The sequence below is a fragment of the Xenopus laevis genome, chromosome 5L (assembly GCF_017654675.1).
Source record: "Xenopus laevis strain J_2021 chromosome 5L, Xenopus_laevis_v10.1, whole genome shotgun sequence".
Classification (NCBI taxonomy): domain Eukaryota; kingdom Metazoa; phylum Chordata; class Amphibia; order Anura; family Pipidae; genus Xenopus; species Xenopus laevis.
The window spans coordinates 102414915-102432361 of record NC_054379.1 but is presented as its reverse complement, the minus strand read 5'-3'; the positions used below and the strand labels follow the sequence as shown (position 1 = coordinate 102432361).

Below are 17447 nucleotides of genomic sequence, written 5' to 3'. Positions count from 1 at the left end.
TGCCTTCGGCCTGTTGCTATTGCTGTTAATATTTTAAGCCTTGTATGGGTGAACCTGCATCCTCTGTGCAGAAACAGAATTTATATTGGCTCATGTTACTAAGGCACCTCCAGGAAAGGCTAGAGGTTGCACTGAACAAGCAGTATGGCACCTCCTTCCTTCTTATGAGTCTGCTCTTAACAAGCAGTGTTCCACCTGTCTGGATATCCCTGCTGACAAGCCTGAGCTATCTGTTAAGGTGCCTGTGTTCATCTGACTTCTTGTATTATCTGAAGTCTTATATTGTGAGCTGGCGTCCTCTGTGCAAAATGCAGTATTGGTTACAGTATTGGCTCTTGTTACACTTGAAGTACTGGCTGGTGAATCCCTCTGCCTAAGCAGTGTGGTACCTGAATCCAGTGAGTTTGATTTCTCAGTATCCGTTGTGTATTGCAATATTAAATTCACTGGGAAGTCTGCATGTTAATAAGCTTAATATGTCCCTCAGCTGAAAGCTATCAGGGCTTTGGCTGGAGTTTCCATCAAGCTAACTAGTCACTAGCTGGTAAGGTGCAGGTGTTCCTTTGGCCCCTTTGCTATTGCTGTTTAATATTTTAAGTTTTGTATGGGTGAACCTGCATCCTCTTGGCTGACACAGAGGTTATATTGGCTCATGTGCCTAAGGCACTTCCAGGAGTGCCATACTGCTCAAGCAGTATGGCACCTCCTTCCTTTCTTATGAGGAGTGGATATTCCTGCTGACAAGTCTGAGCTATCTGGTAAGCTGCCTGTGTTCCTTCTTATATTATATGAAGTTGTATGTTGTGAGCTGGTGTCCTCTGTGCAAAATGCAGTTACACAAGGTACTTCAGTACTGGCTGGTGAATCTCTCTGCTGAAGCAGGGTGGTACCTGGATCCAGTAAGTATCAGTATCCACGGTGTGTTTGAAACATTCATTACACTAGCAAGTCTGCATGTTAATAAGCTAATTATGTTCCTCAGCTGAAAGCTATCCGGGTTCTAGCTGAAGTTTCCATCCTGCGGACTTTTCATTGCTATCAGGTAAGGTGCAGATACTCCTCAGTTTGCTACTGTTGTTTCTGTTGTCCTCTGTACAGACACAGAGGTTATATTTGCCTTTTATTACACAGGGTGCTTGCAGGGTTGGCTGGAGGCTTGCACTGCTGAAGCAGTATGGTAGCCCCTTCCTTCCTTACATTGAGTCGGCTCAGTGCTGTAACCTGAGTCATTGGGCCCCACAGCAAATTCATTTTAGGGCCCCTAACATATCCAGAGGTTGTGCTTTTTTACCAATACATATTGAAATTGCTCTTTATTTGGGCCTCATGGGTCCCTATACCTTTTGGGCCCACCTGCAGCCGCAGGGTCTGCTTCCTCTGTAGTTACGCCCCTGAGTCTGCTCCTAAGAAGCAGTCTGCCACCAAGGATCGGACTGGATTTTTCCCACTGTCTAGCGCATATTATCTGGTTAGGTGCCTGTGTCCCTCTGACTTCTTGTATTGATGTCATCTGAGGTCTTAGGTTTGTTCGCTGGGCAGACACAGTAGGCAAGTGTGCTCTGATTACACCTGGTATTTCCAGGACCGGCTAGGGGTTTGTTCTGCTGTAGCAGCATTGTGCTCCATTTTTTCCTATGATCTTTCCACACTTAACAAGCAGTGTTCCTATTTATAGGGCGTCTTTTTGTGTGAAGTACAGTAGGCCTTCTCTTAGACATTCTATTCCCATCTGGTGGTTTTTGTTGGGAGCTCAGTTGTAGTTATACTACATCTACTGAGTTTTTGTGATTTTAGGTTTCCCTTCTTTAATTGTTGGTAGATTAAAGGGCACTTACTGTTATGTCTATTGGCACCTTAACATGCTTGAAGCCAGCTTGTAGTCTATGGCCCTTTGTGTGGCCTCGGGCATCTCGCCAGGTAGCTGGGGTTGTGTGGCCTCTGGCTTCCTTATGGCCCTTGGCTTGGGTTAGAGGCCTTGTTTTGGTCCATGGCTTTTTACCATGGTCCTCGGCTCCTGGGTCTGCTGGCCTTTTACAAGGGCCCTTGTTCTGCTGGCCTGTTGCCTGAGCCTTTGGCTCATGTGGTCTTTTACCCTTGGCACATTTGTTTGGTTGTCCTTTTACCTGGGTTATTATGGCTGTGGGCCTGTTTTCATGGCCCTTAACTTAGCTGCTTGCTTGCCTTTTTCCAGGGTTCTTGGGCTGTTGGCCTTTTCTGTGGCCCTTGGCTAAGGTGGCCGCTAGTTTTTATTATAGTCCTTATGGGCTTGTGGCTGCCAGTCTTGGCTGTGACCTATGGTGCATAGGCTACCAGGCTCTGGCGGCTGATAGGCATGGTTACTGTTTTTGCTGTGGCCCTTGGTGGGCATGTCTGTTTGCCTTGCGGCAATCCTTGGCAGGACAACAGCCATTGGTTTTGTCTTGTCTGCAATCCTTGCAGGCATGGTTCTGGTTACACCAGCAGTAGGCATGATTGACTATTTGGTTGGATCTAGCATGGGTTGTACCATCAGCTGGTGTTTACTCTGAGTTTCACAGCCCATAGCTAATTTTGTTGCTGATTGGTATTCAGCAGCTGATGTTGGTCATATGTTGTCGGCTTACAGCTAATCTTTGCTTCTGCCTTACATGCATTGTTTTTGGTCTTGTATGCCACTGCTTATTATCAATAAGGCTGGCTTGTGGACCAGGGTTTTGCAAGTTCAACAACTGGCTTGTGCTCCGTTGTTGCATGTATAGAAATTGACTTTTGTGTCAGGTGCCAGTGCAGTTGGTGACCTTGTCCCCAAGGGTGGCATTCACAATAGTTGGCTTATGTACTATTGCTTGTGTATTAGAATTCCACTCTGGTGTTTTGCATACACTTCAGCTGACGGGCATCTTGGCCTGCTAGTGTGACAATGGCCTTGCACATCTATGTTGGCATACATAATAGCTGGCTGGTCCACCACTGGTTTGCATGTATGGTGGCTGGCTCTATGCCAGTGGATTGTGCATCATTGCTGGTTGGTACCAGTGTTTGTAGGCTATAAGCTTCTGGCATGCCTGATTTTGGATTGTGACCCCAGCTGTTGGCTGGTTCAGTAGCTTCTATGTATGGTCACAGGTTTGGTTCAGTTTTTGCATAAACTGTAGCATTGTGCAGCTTGAGTTGTAGTGGCCTCGGCTTTTGTGGGTGTTTTCTAGAACTGTAATTGGCTTGGGTCCCATTGCTTGCTTATGTAGCAGTTGGCTGGGGCAACAGCATAGCTTACTGATAGATGGCTTAAGTCACATTGGTTGGTTCAGCAGCTTATCCTTGTGCTGTTGTATACCCAGTTTAGATTTGGTGGTTGGTGGAGCTACTGGGCTGTACCAGCATGGCTCTACAATGGTTACAATGATATGCTGATTTAGGATAACCCAGAGTTGGTGTTCATTTAGTTAAGTCTTCATTAGGTATTATTAGCATGGAGTTGGTGGATCTTGGACTGATCTCTGGTGTGGAGTTGACTCCGGTCAGCACTGGTTTGAGCTGCTTCCATTAAGCTGCAGGACTAGGCTAATGTGGGCCAAGTCTTTTTAGGGCCACTCGCTATTGCTGAGGATCGTGTATTTCTCCAGCACTGGTGATAGATGTATGCAAGTTATGTTTCTGATCTGATTGATTTCTTGGTGGTTTCTAGGGTATTTTAGTTCTGAGATAGCTATTGCCATCATTCTGGTTGTGTCCTAGGGTACCTTTTTGTTTTAACAGTTGCAGGATTTTTTCAGGTATCCCTCTAGTCACTGAGGGAACCTTTTTAAGAAGAATATGTTTATTCTTAATCTGCAATGCTTGTTCCTCAAGTGCCGGTCTCTGTAATTTAGTGGTTGGTTTTGTAGCTCTTGTTGCCAATAGTTTACCATGTCCTAGGACATGTTGTTCTTGTGCCTTTTATCTACCCTTTTCAGGAGATATACATTTTATCAGCTCCCCTGTTGGATGAATGTGATGCTGGCCTCTTCTCAGGGCCTCCTTAGCATCAGTTTGGTTTTTGCACTATGTTTGTTATTCCCACCCCTTGTTTTTGGGTCATGGCTTGGTAGATCCCATGTGTACTGACATGGAGGGACGTAGAAGAAATAGAGAATTTTACTTACCTACTTGACGTAAATTCCTTTTCTTCTAGTCCCGACATGTCAGTACAGGGTTTCCCATCCCAATTATTATTTTGGTTACTGTACTGCTATGACAAAAGTATAACTGTGGTGAGGAGGAAGTCATGTGGTGTTATAGGTCATGATTCATTTTGATTGGCTATGTTATAGGTCCTACCTCCAGGTCTGGGAGGGGCAATGCCCCATGTGTACTGACATGTCGGGACTAGAAGAAAAGGAATTTACGTCAAGTAGGTAAGTAAAATTCTCTATTTTAGGAGCTGTAAAATAAAAGTTCATTTTTTTAAGATCTCTAAATCACTAGTGTTTCACATATAACTGACATACTAGAAGGATTTGTGGAGAATATTAACATTTAAATTCTAATCTAAATCTTACATACTTGAAATAGCTCAATATTAAGTTTACTATTTTAAATATAATTCTCTCTTCTTAATAAACGAGTACTATGTGCAGATTTTCTCTTGGGAGTACCAGATCTTAAAGTGGACCTGTCACCCAGCAACAAAAATCTGTATAATAAAAGTCCTTTTCAAATTAAACATGAAATCGAATTTCTATTTTATATTAAAACATTCATAGCTGTTGTAAGCTCATTTAAAAATCTCAGCTGTCAATCAAGTATTGTCTGCCCCTCCCCTGGGCATAGAGGCGGGGCAGACAATTACTTTCACTTTCCATTCAGCACTTCCTAGATGTCACTGCTCTCCCCACATTCCTCCGTTCTCTTTACCATTTAATTGTGTAGCCAGGGCATCGGGATGGACATCAGGTCCCCCATTCTGGTGCACAAACAGGTTTCTGAGATGATGCAAGGCTTTCCTTAAAAACAGTGTCCACAAAATGGCAGCTGCCTGCTTGCTATAATTATGAATTCCCAGACTGATGGAAACAAGATTCAAATAATTTATATAGTGTAATTAAAGTTCATTTTGCTTGACTAATGTGATAAAATAGGAATGTGAATAATTTTTTTGGGTGACGGGTCCCTTTAAAGACTGCATGAGCAATAACTGACTAGCAAGCTTAACTGCCATATGCGACAGTTGGTACTTTACTGGGGCTGGTGATCTATTAAAAAATTATAAATGAAACAGGACTGAGTAACATAAAAGGAAATACTGATACTTTAATCAAAACCTTTTCTTTTTCACACTTATGTTATTTTCAAGTAGGTATTAGGTAAATTGAAAGGACAGAGCATAAGGTTGTGTGCTGTGTGCATGCTGTGCAGACTGTAAAGACAGGGTTGGACTGTGCCAGCGGTGGACTCCTGGCCCTTGTGGGCCCCGCCGGGTCAGCCCCGCTATTGGCGCTGTCCCATGACCTCCCTCCCAGCCTTCCATTGTGGCGCGAGCAGGAAAAAAAGTAGGCGGAGGGGCCGGAGGAGGGTTGTTGCGAGGCAGACCTGAGGTGCCTAATGTGTGTCCAACCCTGTGTAAAGATATGATAGTATTATATAAAAAGAGAATGCAGGTATAATATCTAGAACCCCGGAATGCTTTGGAATTGGGGTTTTCTGTATATGGGATCTTGTATAGATAAACCCAATAGAATTGTTTTGCCACCAAAATGGATTAATGCGCCCTTAGTTACCATCAAGCATGAGCTACTGTTTTGTTATTACACAGAAAAAGGAAATCATTTAAGATATGACAATTATTTGCTGGAAATGAAATTAATTATGATTGCCTTCTCATAATTCTGATCTTTCTGGGTAACGGGTTTCTGGATCACACACCTGTAATTGACCTTACTGAGAGTAACCATGTATCTGTATTTTTAGCTTCATAAACATAGCTTATAATCATGAAGTAATACAGCTTATTTACAAAAGGTGTGCAAAGGGTAAAATATTGGCACACTATAATTGCTCCCACGGCAGTAGTAACATTTTGCAGCTGATGCTAGTTGTGCAAAGATTTATAATTTATTAGTAAATTGCAAGCAAATAGGCACTCCTTGAGATTCCAAGGAAAGAGGGAGCATGCTAAAGGAAAATTGGAATGCAGTTAAACTCAATTTAACAGCGCACAATTCAACTTGTGCAACATTAAGTACCTATAGGCACAATATGCAAAGAGAGCCCTGAGCTAATTTTCTGGTCAAAGTTGGTTTTAGGGGATTATGCAATAAAAGGTGCAACATTTTCTACAGGTTTAATCCCCTGAATCAACCAATACTCAGGAAACATTTACTGACTCTTGCTGGTTGCTATGGGTTACTACACCTGGTCAAACTTTGTGCCTTTTATAATATTTGGGGTCTAGATATAGGGAACTTTGTGTGGCAGCTAGTGATGAGTGGATCTGTCCTGTTTTGGTTTGCCGAAAAATTTATCAAACTGAGAAAAAATGTGCGAAATGACGACATTGAAGTCTTCTAGCTCCAAATGCATTAAAGTCAATGGACGTTTTTTCTTATGGCAACTTTTTTCTCCAAATGCATTAAAGGCAACAGGCATTTTTTCTTATGGCGCCTTTTTTTGTCCTAACGCATTAAAGTCAATGGGCATTTTTTCGCGAATTTTCCACAGTGAATTTTTGCCACAGTTTAGCAAAAAAAAATTGCTAATGGGAAATTCGGAATTTTTCTGCGAATCCATAGCTGGTGAATAAATTTGCTCATCACTAGTGGCAGCATATTGAATTTCATGCACCAAACTTGGCAACATTTGGCAACCAAGCACACAGCTTTAGTATATATGAGTGTAGGTAATGGTTACATATCTAGACTCATCTTTGCACCTTGTGGTAAATGAGCCTCAAAATATGAAACATTAATTTTCCATATTTAGACTATGGTTGCTACCAATATTATTCTGTGGCCTTAAATAAACAGAGAAAACTAATAAATAATTTGCTTGTACTAAATGCCCATGATGAGGATTTAATCGTGGCTTCTTTAATAAAACCCCTGATATTTAAAGAATAATAGCTTTGTATGCTTAGTGTTTAATGAACCTTACATTACATGGTAAAATGTTCCACCCAAATAACTTTCTTTTTTATCCCTTAATTATCGCTTTGCTAAAAATAGGCATTTTGAAATCTAAACATAACCTGACTAGAATGGTGTGTTTTTCTAGTTTCTTTGACAAAGGAGTTTCGTGTCACTGTTTTGCATTTTTAATTTGAGCAATTGACATACAATTACCTTTACAATGTTGTTTTCTATTGGTGTATGTAGATTTCATTTGATTTCAATACATAATTATTTGTTGCTGTGATGGTAAAGAATATGTTCTAAATCTGTTTTCACTGAACACCTCTGAAACAGAATCAACAGTTAATTGCAGCAATAAGGAGAATAGCAATTATGCTGTCAAATATTGCCAGTGCATAATGTAACATAATTGTTATATTTTTTTTTTTCTCATAATAGAGACCTAATAAAATGCACAAGATACAGCATTACCAATCATAAATGAAGATGCGTCTCGCAGCGATACTAATCATTGATGAAGATAGATCTTTATTGGGAATGGCACCTAACACATATAGATAGACAACATCAACTATTGCAGATTTTTTTTAAATGCAATATGAGGGTAATTACCTAATGTGCTGATTGCTATGCCATGATATTTATATGTATATATATATATATATATATATCTTCTTAAGGGCAGCACCCTGCTTGTGTAGCTTGCCTTGGCTGCATGGTAAAAAGTTCAGATATTTCACAAAAAAGAACAGCAACCCCGAGGTCACATACCTATAGTACTGTATACTACTTTGGCTCATTTTGTCAATTTCCTTTGCTGGAACTGGCACCTTGCATATCTTATATGCTTCCAAAAGTTCTTCTGAACAAAGGTATCAATGCTATTGTTCATTTAAAGGGATACTGTCAAAGGAAAACATTTTTTTTCCCCGTAATTTTCAGTTTTCAGTTAATTGTGCTGCTGCAGCAGACTTCTGCACTGACTGTTTTTCAAAAGAGCAAACTGATTATTTTATATTTAATTTTGAAATCTGACATGGGGTAGACATATTATCAGTTTCCCAGGTGTCCCCAGAAATTGTACTTGTGCTCTGATAAACTTTAGTGACTCTTTACTGCTGCACTGCAAGTTAGAGTGATATCACCCTCCTCCAGTCATTTCCAGTAGCCCATCAGCAGAACAATTGGAACCTAACCAGATAACAGCTCTCAGGTACATCTAAAACAGCACTCAATAGTTAAAACCCATGTCCCACTGTGATCCCATTCAGTTACATTGAGTAGGAAAAACAATAGCCTGTCAGAAAGCAGTTCCATAGTGCAGCACTGGCTCTTTCTGAAAGCACATGATCAGCAAAATGACCTGAGATGGCTGCCTACATACCAATATTACAACTTACAATAATTGAAGGAGAAAAACAATTAGTTTCCATGATTTCATCAAAAATAATAACATGCCATTATTATGTATAAAAATAATAACATTTAGCTAAAATGTAGTCAAATAATTGTATTTTGCCAACGCTGAGCTGGTGAAGAAATTTCCATAAACTTTTGTTTAAAAAAAAAATGTCAAACCCAAAATGAAGTTGAAATCACATACAGAAAACAGAGAAAAAGTGGTCAGCAGGTTACTTGCGTCATTTTCAGACAGCTCCCTTTAGCACCAAATGTGAACAAAAAAGCAATAGGAAGTCTTCAAAACCTCTAATACTCGATTATCCTCTTCCAGGATTTATTATTTATACAAAAAGAATGTTTGCTGATTTCCACAAAACTAGTAAGAAAAAGTTTGTTCAAATGAACCCATGTTGACTGAAATTGAAAATCCTGGTTCCCATGTATTCCAAATATAAGATAATATGCCTGTATTTCTTTTTGCATGTAATAGATCTTTCCAAATTTTTTCACTTCTCTTTTAGATTTGAGTGATTCTCAAATGATTCCAACAGCCTTGAAATCGAAAACAGTTAATGTAATGTAATGTAATGTAATGCTCAGGGTCGCTCCACCAATGAGGCCAGTTGAGTCGCTCGCCTCAAGCGGCAGCGCCCCCCTGGTTGCCGGGGGCGGCAAAAATGCCGCTCCTGGTAACTAAGAGCCGAATTTCCAGTTTTCAACCCGGAAATTTGGCTCTTCTAGTGCACAGAGTGCAATTGCGCTCTCTGCACTAGTGACATGCAGCGCCCCCGACCCCCTCCGGTGCTGAAAAGGTGAGCACCGTGAGGAGGGGTGGGGGCGGCAATGGAAGGCCGTCTCAGGAGGCATAAAGGCAAGGATCGGCGCTGGTAATGCTTGCGAATATTCTGTGAGAAAGTAGTGCAAGAAGCAAATTCTCAGATCTGGGATATTGTCCATTGTGGCCTGATTGAAACACTGAGCTAAGTTAAATGTAAGGTTTATGGAAAGGCCCCTAAACACCTAGGGATAATTACTGGGTTGGCAATATTTACTGGTTTGGCAATGTTTACTGGTTTGGCAATATTTGAACTGATGAAAATAATGCCATTTACTTAAACTTGTTTCTTCATTCCTTTGCTAAATAATTTTGGCCAACCATAGAAAAAAGTTTAACTGTGTTGTCACAAATGATCAATCTTGCTGAATGTAGTGAAGAGGAAAACGTTAGTGGTTTCTCATTTGAAGGAAGGATACTTCTATGGCAGACTAAAATCTCTGACAAACGTATAGAAATCACAGTACTATTTTTACATAATTTAGTAAGGAACATAATTAAGGGAAAAATACTGAAGTAATCTAAGATTTTAATATTCTCTGGAAAGCGAGCGTGACACACATTTTATGCAACGGCTGTGTATAAATGATATCCTCTGAATAGCCAAGCTTGTGTGGACTGGGAATAACCAGGCACTGTGTCTGAAGCAGTACAAATAGGCTTAGACATAATTATTCTAAATTAGTAATAGGTGATTTAGGTGCCTTATCTTTTAGTGATGTATGTGACTTTATGTTCATTGACCTTTTAGCCTGTATACTCAGATATAAAAGGGGTATCATATACATATCTAAATAAAACCACATACAATGCTAGTATCTCTGAGGAAACTGATCTTCCAATACTGTAGATTATATTTAACTTTTTAAAATAAGTTGTTAAATAGCTGTTATATTATGTTATATAGGATTGTTCAAAGTTTAAAAAAAAAACTAACAAAGTCAAAATAAACCACTCCATCTTTGATGCTCTAAATTCTCTAAAATCCCCACACGCAACAGTTCAAGTCATTCTCGCCTAGAAAACAAATCACGCTATTCTCATGTCTACCACTAGGAACCATGTTATGGTATAATACAATGGGAAGGAGAGAAACAATTGTCATCCTGAAGTGCTGTATCCTTCTCAAAGCTCAGGATTGGGTACAATGTACTGAGATTGCTGCCTCCGCACCACTATTACAGCTAAAAAAAATTGTTGGCTCAAGAACATCATTTTGAATAGTAGAGTAAATTATTTGAAATTTAAACAGTGTAATTTAGAAATAAAGAGTAAACCATAAAAATCATGACATAATCCCTTTATTTTTTTGTCTTTTTTACACCCAACTACTGAGTTCATTGGCTTAGTGAATCTCCTATACATGCACCCAATGAAGACAATTTCATTCAAATGCAGGTCTAAAGTATAAGTATGCTTAAATAAAAAGATTTTGGATTTGGGGAACCATTGTTTCAGAAAAAAAGCCCCTTTGGTGCAACAGAAGGTTTAGAGGCAATAGCCATCTTTTATTACTGACTTTATCAACAGGAGGTTAGATAATAAGAACTGCTGGTGGCTGTTGGATTTTTCTGTTATTATCATTAATGCACCTGGGTGACCTTTTCAGTGTACATATAGCAGTCCATTATTATAACTGTTGTTTTATTTTAACAGCTGAGTTCAGAGGAATCTATTAAAGTTAATTCCAGCTGAGTTTGAAATGTAACGTATAAAATATAGCTGCAATATGAGAAGAAAAAATAAATAGAACATAAGGTATAGCAAAAGCTTTCATAAATGTATGTTTATTGGGAGTAGGTCACCACATATATCATTAAGCATGTTTTATCATTGTCCCTAATGTTTTATCATTGTCAAATAGCCTAATGCAATGAATCACCAATTTTATTCTAAGTGGATGAGTAGGTGCATTGCTCTTGCATATCTGTTAATATGAATGAAGTTTGCTGCTGTAACAAAATTCATATTAACAGGATACACAGGGCCGGAACTAGGGGTAGGCAGAGTAGGCACGTGCCTAGAGTGCAAAGCTGGGAGGGCGACAGGCATGTACCTCCTCTGTCGCCTACCCCAAGTCCGGTTCCCTTCTCTGACCGTTTCTTCACGCTTTTTGTGCTTCTGTGCATGCGCGAGAACTTCACGCATGCGCACTATATCGCAAATGTGAGCATGCGTACGCAAATTTGCGCATGCGAGCATAAATTCGCGCGTGCACACCCCAAACAGGCGCCGCGACTGCCCGGCCTGCCTAGGGCACCTGCCCAGCGTGGCCCGGCACTGAGGATACATATCCCTTAATGTTTTTCAATTGAAAAAAAATATAATGAATGTAAATTGCAAAGGTGCTTAGAATAACACTTTCATCAATGTAACATTCAGTTATTTTAAAGGTTTACTTATCTTTAAGTTTTAAGTAATTACACCACAATAACAGAGACAGCTACACTGGACAATCATTTAAACTTGTCATCTAATTAGCAGTATATGTCAGCAATAAAAAAAAGCATGCGGCATTTAACAGTTTGAAAAAGACCAAACAGTCTGTACCTACATTGCACAAAAATTCCAGGACCATTTACTGTTTTAAGGGGAACAGTATGGTATATTCTACTAAACACAGAAGTATGACCTTAAAATTCACTAGAGAACAAAGTTATCACCTCTATAACCTCAGGCATTTATGGCATGCATTGCAACTAAAAAAATCTTCTATTGATCTTCTATTGATCTCTAATCATGCGAAACAATTAAAGTGTTATCTTTGAAAAAAACAACGTTTCTTTTCCTACTTTGAGAATGGATAAACTGGAAACTTACATTTTTAGAGTGTGCATAAATGTTAATAACTTGATAATAAATTATACAGAGAGATAATCCCTGTTTATATGTAGTTTATGTTACCAGAATTTAGATCTGGAATAATCAATTTAAGACAATGAGAAAGATTCAGGTAGTAATAAACAAATTCTCTTCCATCATCTGTGGTGGTCCGCTTCAGTACCTGGTACTGCCCTGAATACATTTCCTAAGCTGTTTGCCCATTCTCTTCTACCTGTTAAAATCCCCTAGAACCCAAATAAGAAAAATGGGATAGCAAAACCAGTTGAATTGTTGAATTGCACCAGTTAAATGTTATTACATGAGGCAAATGTGTGACCATTAGCCTGATAATCAAATTTGCAAATAATCCAGGTATTGCAGTGGTTTGCGTTGACATCTCTCTGAGCACCTACGGATTTATAGGCCCTTGGAAGCGACCTTCAAAAACCTTCTCATGATCTGCTACTGTCGGAAATGTATTATGCCTTTTATTTTTCATGGAAATTTCAGGGGTTTTTTACCTTTTTTTTGCATTTTATTATTTCAAGTTTTCAAGTATTGAATGTATTTAAATTAAAGATGACGTATGCAGCACTTCAACACAATTACCAATGCAGATAGATAGATAGATAGATAGATAGATAGATAGATAGATAGAAGCCTTGAGATAGACCTGCCTGTAAACTGATGTGTTGATAACTGTATATATGTTTTAAATTGACTTTAAGAGACCCGAGACAGCAGCAATGTCTGATAATATGATACTGTTGATGGCTGTTGCAAAACAGACTTTTATGCAAATGCATTGCTTATACTTCTCAGTGACAACCTTTCAAAAAGACCAATTACCTCTTACACATCACAGACTGTTTATATAGTGACACTTCCAACCATGTCATTTAGTAGAGAGAATTAAAAAAATCTTGATTCATTTTGGCAAGATAATTATTTTCTTTTAACCTGTTAAGAGGTTTTTCGTACAAAGTTGAGTCACTCTTGTTGATAAAAGTATTATAGCTTTCTATTTATTTACTATTTTACTATTTACCCCATCTTTTTCATCATTTCCCTGAATTAAGAAGTCTAAGCATTAGGCCTTTTCCTTTTTTATCAATATAAGCATGATTAGGGTGTGAGTCTATACTAATACAAAAAATGAAAACAATTCACATATTGGGAGTCCTTTGACGAGTGCAAAATCAGAACAATAAATAATACAGTAAAGACCAGTGATACAGCAGTTAGCATTCCCTTGAATGCAGTATGAGACCTATTTTATATTTTGCTGCAAGATACAATTATTACATTTCAAATGTTACTTTTTGGACCCCAGAATGAATACATTTAGATTTCATTTCAGGTCTGTATCCACTGCATTTCTGCTGCCAGTCAATCAAAAATGAGCTTAACACAAATCTAATGCACAAACATTTACCAACAATTCTTTGGTAACTATAATGGTTTAAACATCAGAAAAACATTGGCAAACATGTCAAACCTACCTTCATAAACAGCTTTAAACCCTTGAGCACTTACTGCAAAATCTGTTGTGAACCAGATTGTAAGAATGGATCCTGTGCTTACTATGGATGAAGGCAGCTGGAATCCTGATAAGCTACAAGGCAAAACAATAAACATAGAAAATGTTAGATAATCTACAAAAAAATACAGATAAAAAGAAATTTCTTTTGTATATTGTTCTAGAATGTACTATTACTATACATGGCAAAGAGTGAAGGTTTGAAAGAACGTTTAATTTCTTATCTGTAGTAACTAATATCTTCTCTTTAATTGCTATATAACAATTATAGCGATAAGCAGGCAAACTAAGTCACACCTACTTAATTACTATTTCTTTTATTATAATTTTCATTTAATCAGAGCATAAAATCTGGTTTTCACAGAAGGAAATATCTATTGGAACCTGAGACTATGTTAAAAGCCCTACATTTTGAGCATTTTTAAAGCTTACAACTGTCTGTGTGCAGGCAATCCATTGATCCAATGGTTGAGAAGACCCCACTCTCTGATATGCAAAGCAAAATGAATTCTGGGGAAAAGGCACAGGATTATTTGTAAAATGTCCATACATAGAATACCCTAGAGGTCAATTGGGTTTTAAAGCAGATCCAGAGAATAGTGATGGGCGAATTTGCGCCGTTTTGCTTCACCGAAAAATTTTTGAATTTTGCACGAAATTCGCGAAATGGCGAAAATTTTGTGAAACAGCGCCGGCGTCTCGTTTTTGACGCCAACGCACGTTTTTTTTACGCCGGTGGCCATTTTTGCCGCAAATTTTCTCGGACGTTTTGTGAATCGCGCGAATTCGCCGCGAATTCGCGCCTGGCGAATAAATTCGCCCATCACTACCAGAGAAGAATGCTGATCAGATACCAACTACAGACCAGTGATAGCATGGTGGTGGTAGCATTATGTTGAAGGGCTGCCTTTCATTATCATGGATGCCATTTTTTATTAAAATTAAATACCTTTATAAGTAGGTGAAAGTTGGATGAAAGTTTGTGTAGGCCAAAGTTATACTGTGAAGAATAGGCTAAATGTCCTTCAGTGACCTAGAAATCCTTGATCTCAGTTTAATTGAGAAATTATTAAGGTACACAAGTCCCACAATATTAACTTGAACAACCTGGAGCAAATCTGCCTGAAAAAACAGGTCAAATCCTCTCTTAACGAGTGAGCAAAGCTGATACAAACTTATTGAAAAAAAACTTCCTGATAGATTTGCACCAGATTGTGTAAGTTAATGTGATGATGCATGTACAGTACCTCAAATTTTAATAAGAGCTGCAGACTCTCTGCTGGATTGAGTTCAAGGCTTTGTTTGGACCATTGTAGGACATTGCCTTGTACTTTTGAGTGCTCCACTTCAACTTTTATATATGTTTAAAGAGCATAGCATTGACCTCTATGGGAGGGTGGGAGAATGGTACAAAATAATAAAAACAACCCATGTGAAAGCATATCTGGAGTCACCCAGTGGAAAAAGGTTTTGTGTTCAGCGAAGATCGAGTTATGTGTGTGTGTGGTTTACATTTAATAATGGTGACATCTCAAAAAATACTATACTTTAGTAAAAGAAACATTTTGGTGGTGATCATCGTGTTGTAGGGAAGCCTTTCATCAACATGAATTGGATGTTTCTTAAAATACTATACCTATATGTAGATGAAAGTTGAAGAACAGTTTATGATGCAGTAGGACAACTATCCCAAACACAAAGCCAAAGTTATACTGTGGAACTATAGGGCAAATGTACTACAATGGCCCAACCAAATCCCCGATCTCCGTTTAGTTGAGAAATTATTAAGGTGCATCATGAGCAACAAAACTGCTTGGATGAATGGGTTAAAATCAGTCATAAAGAGAAAAAAATCTGATACTTACTCAAAAACGATATGGGGGTTATTTATCAAAGGTTTAGCGTTTTTATACTTCAAATGAGCTCACAACTCTAATGGTTTCTTATTTAGGAAAAACTTGAATGGAAAAAACTAAATTCTGCAAGTTCGAGTTGAGGGTTTTGGGGCAAAACCCCCTGAAAAATACAAAAACATCATGAAGGTTCAAGGGAACCTACAGTACATGACCTTTTTTAACCTGAAAACACAACTCAAACCATAATAAATAACCCCCTAATCTGGTATTTCTGCAAAGGGTTGCTTTACAAATTATGTGTTAATGTGTAGAGATTAAATACTTTTGTAAACAGTAAGGGTAATTTACATTTTGCAAGTGCAGTGTATAATTTCAGATATAAAATGCCATGGAGGGGTTGGTGACTGTCAAGTATTAGGTAGGGGGTGCTGTGGAGACTGATGAGGGGAGGGTGAGTCCTTGAGGCAGGAGCTGGATGTGCCCAGGGAACACATAAAGGGAAGGCAGGAACAGGTTGAAGAGGGCAATGAGTAAGACTGAAACAGGTGCAGAGCGGAACAGGATGGAGAGGGCAAAGATCAGGACTGGATTAGGACTGGTTTGGAGTGAGGAGCAGAACAATATTCAGATAATAAAGAAAGCTGGGCAGGGTTAAAGCAAGGAAATATCAAGGTTTAAAGCAGGACAGGAGCAGAACTGGAAGGGGAAGGTAAGGCAGTGGTGATGTTCGAATTTTGCACCATTTCGCTTCGCCGAAAAATTCGCGTTTTTTTGATGACGGCGCCCGTTTTTGACGCCGGCGTCTGTTTTTTGAAAAAAAAAATTTGACGCCGGCGAATTTTTGCCGCGAATTTTCGTGGGCATTTCGCAAATTTATTCGCTGGAGGCGAATCATGCAAATTCGCCGTGAATTTGCGCCTGGCAAATAAATTCGCCCATCACTATAAGGCAGATCAAGACAGGGTTCAGAGCCAGGCAGGACAAGACAGGGAAGGGTTCAGACAAGGCACAGCAGGACAAGATAAGGCAGAATAGGAAGGAGGCCAGAACAGGAACCCGTAGCTAGGGACATTGCCACACTGCTAGGATGGGAAGATAATGCTCAGGCAAGGATTGTTTGGAGAGCTGGTCTTATATAGGGCAGAGTCTACTTGATTGGATGACTGCAACCAATCAGGCTGCTGCTGGACTGGGGCTGCAGAGGCCAGGTAACACATAGTGAGCAACCCTGCAGGCTGCTCATCTGGCCAAATGGTTAAGGCATTGAGCCAGAAACCCAATGGTCACTGGCTTGAATCCCAGCAGAGCCTGACAGTGATGGCAGAAAATGTGACCAAAATGTCGATTTTGCACAATAAAAACCTTTTTTTTCATTTTTAACCCTATACATTTTTAAGTCCTATGAGTGCTGAGTAATAGCCGTGTGTGTGTGTGTGTATATATATATATATATATATATATATATATATATATATATATATATATATATATATATATAAAATAAACTTATGATTTATGCACGTTTTTAAGCTTATAGACAAAACTGTTTTTAAGAATTGAAAATTGTGAGAATCGATTTTTATCTAAAAAAACAAGAGCTGCATAGTTCTGTCTGTTTCAAGGACAGCTGTAGATTTCCATTTTTTGGCATTCCATAAAATCTTTATGCCAGCTTTATCAAGTGGGAATAGTGAAATGCCACTTTAGGGAAACTTGGCAAGGCGAATATGTGATGCCTACCGTGAAAGCAATGGTATCTTAATGACAATAGTGGTATTTTTAAATTAAAAAAAAATTACATGAATACACTTAATATAACTAGGCTATTGACCCACTTAGCAACAAAGCAATGCAATGTCCTCTAGTGGAAATAAATCTTATGTGACATTAACCTTGAACTAAAGTTG

The 17447-nt window shown here is 38.9% G+C and overlaps 1 protein-coding gene across 1 annotated transcript in view; it reads right to left on the bottom strand.

The window, feature by feature from the left end:
• The window catches only part of LOC108716186 (CUB and sushi domain-containing protein 1-like), an 882106-nt gene that overhangs the window by 643848 nt on the left and 220811 nt on the right, over positions 1 to 17447 (bottom strand). Inside the window, exon 3 of the mRNA XM_041563770.1 lies at positions 13647 to 13759. Within this exon, the coding sequence (XP_041419704.1) occupies positions 13647 to 13759 (113 nt within the window). The remainder of the gene's footprint in view (positions 1 to 13646; positions 13760 to 17447) is intronic.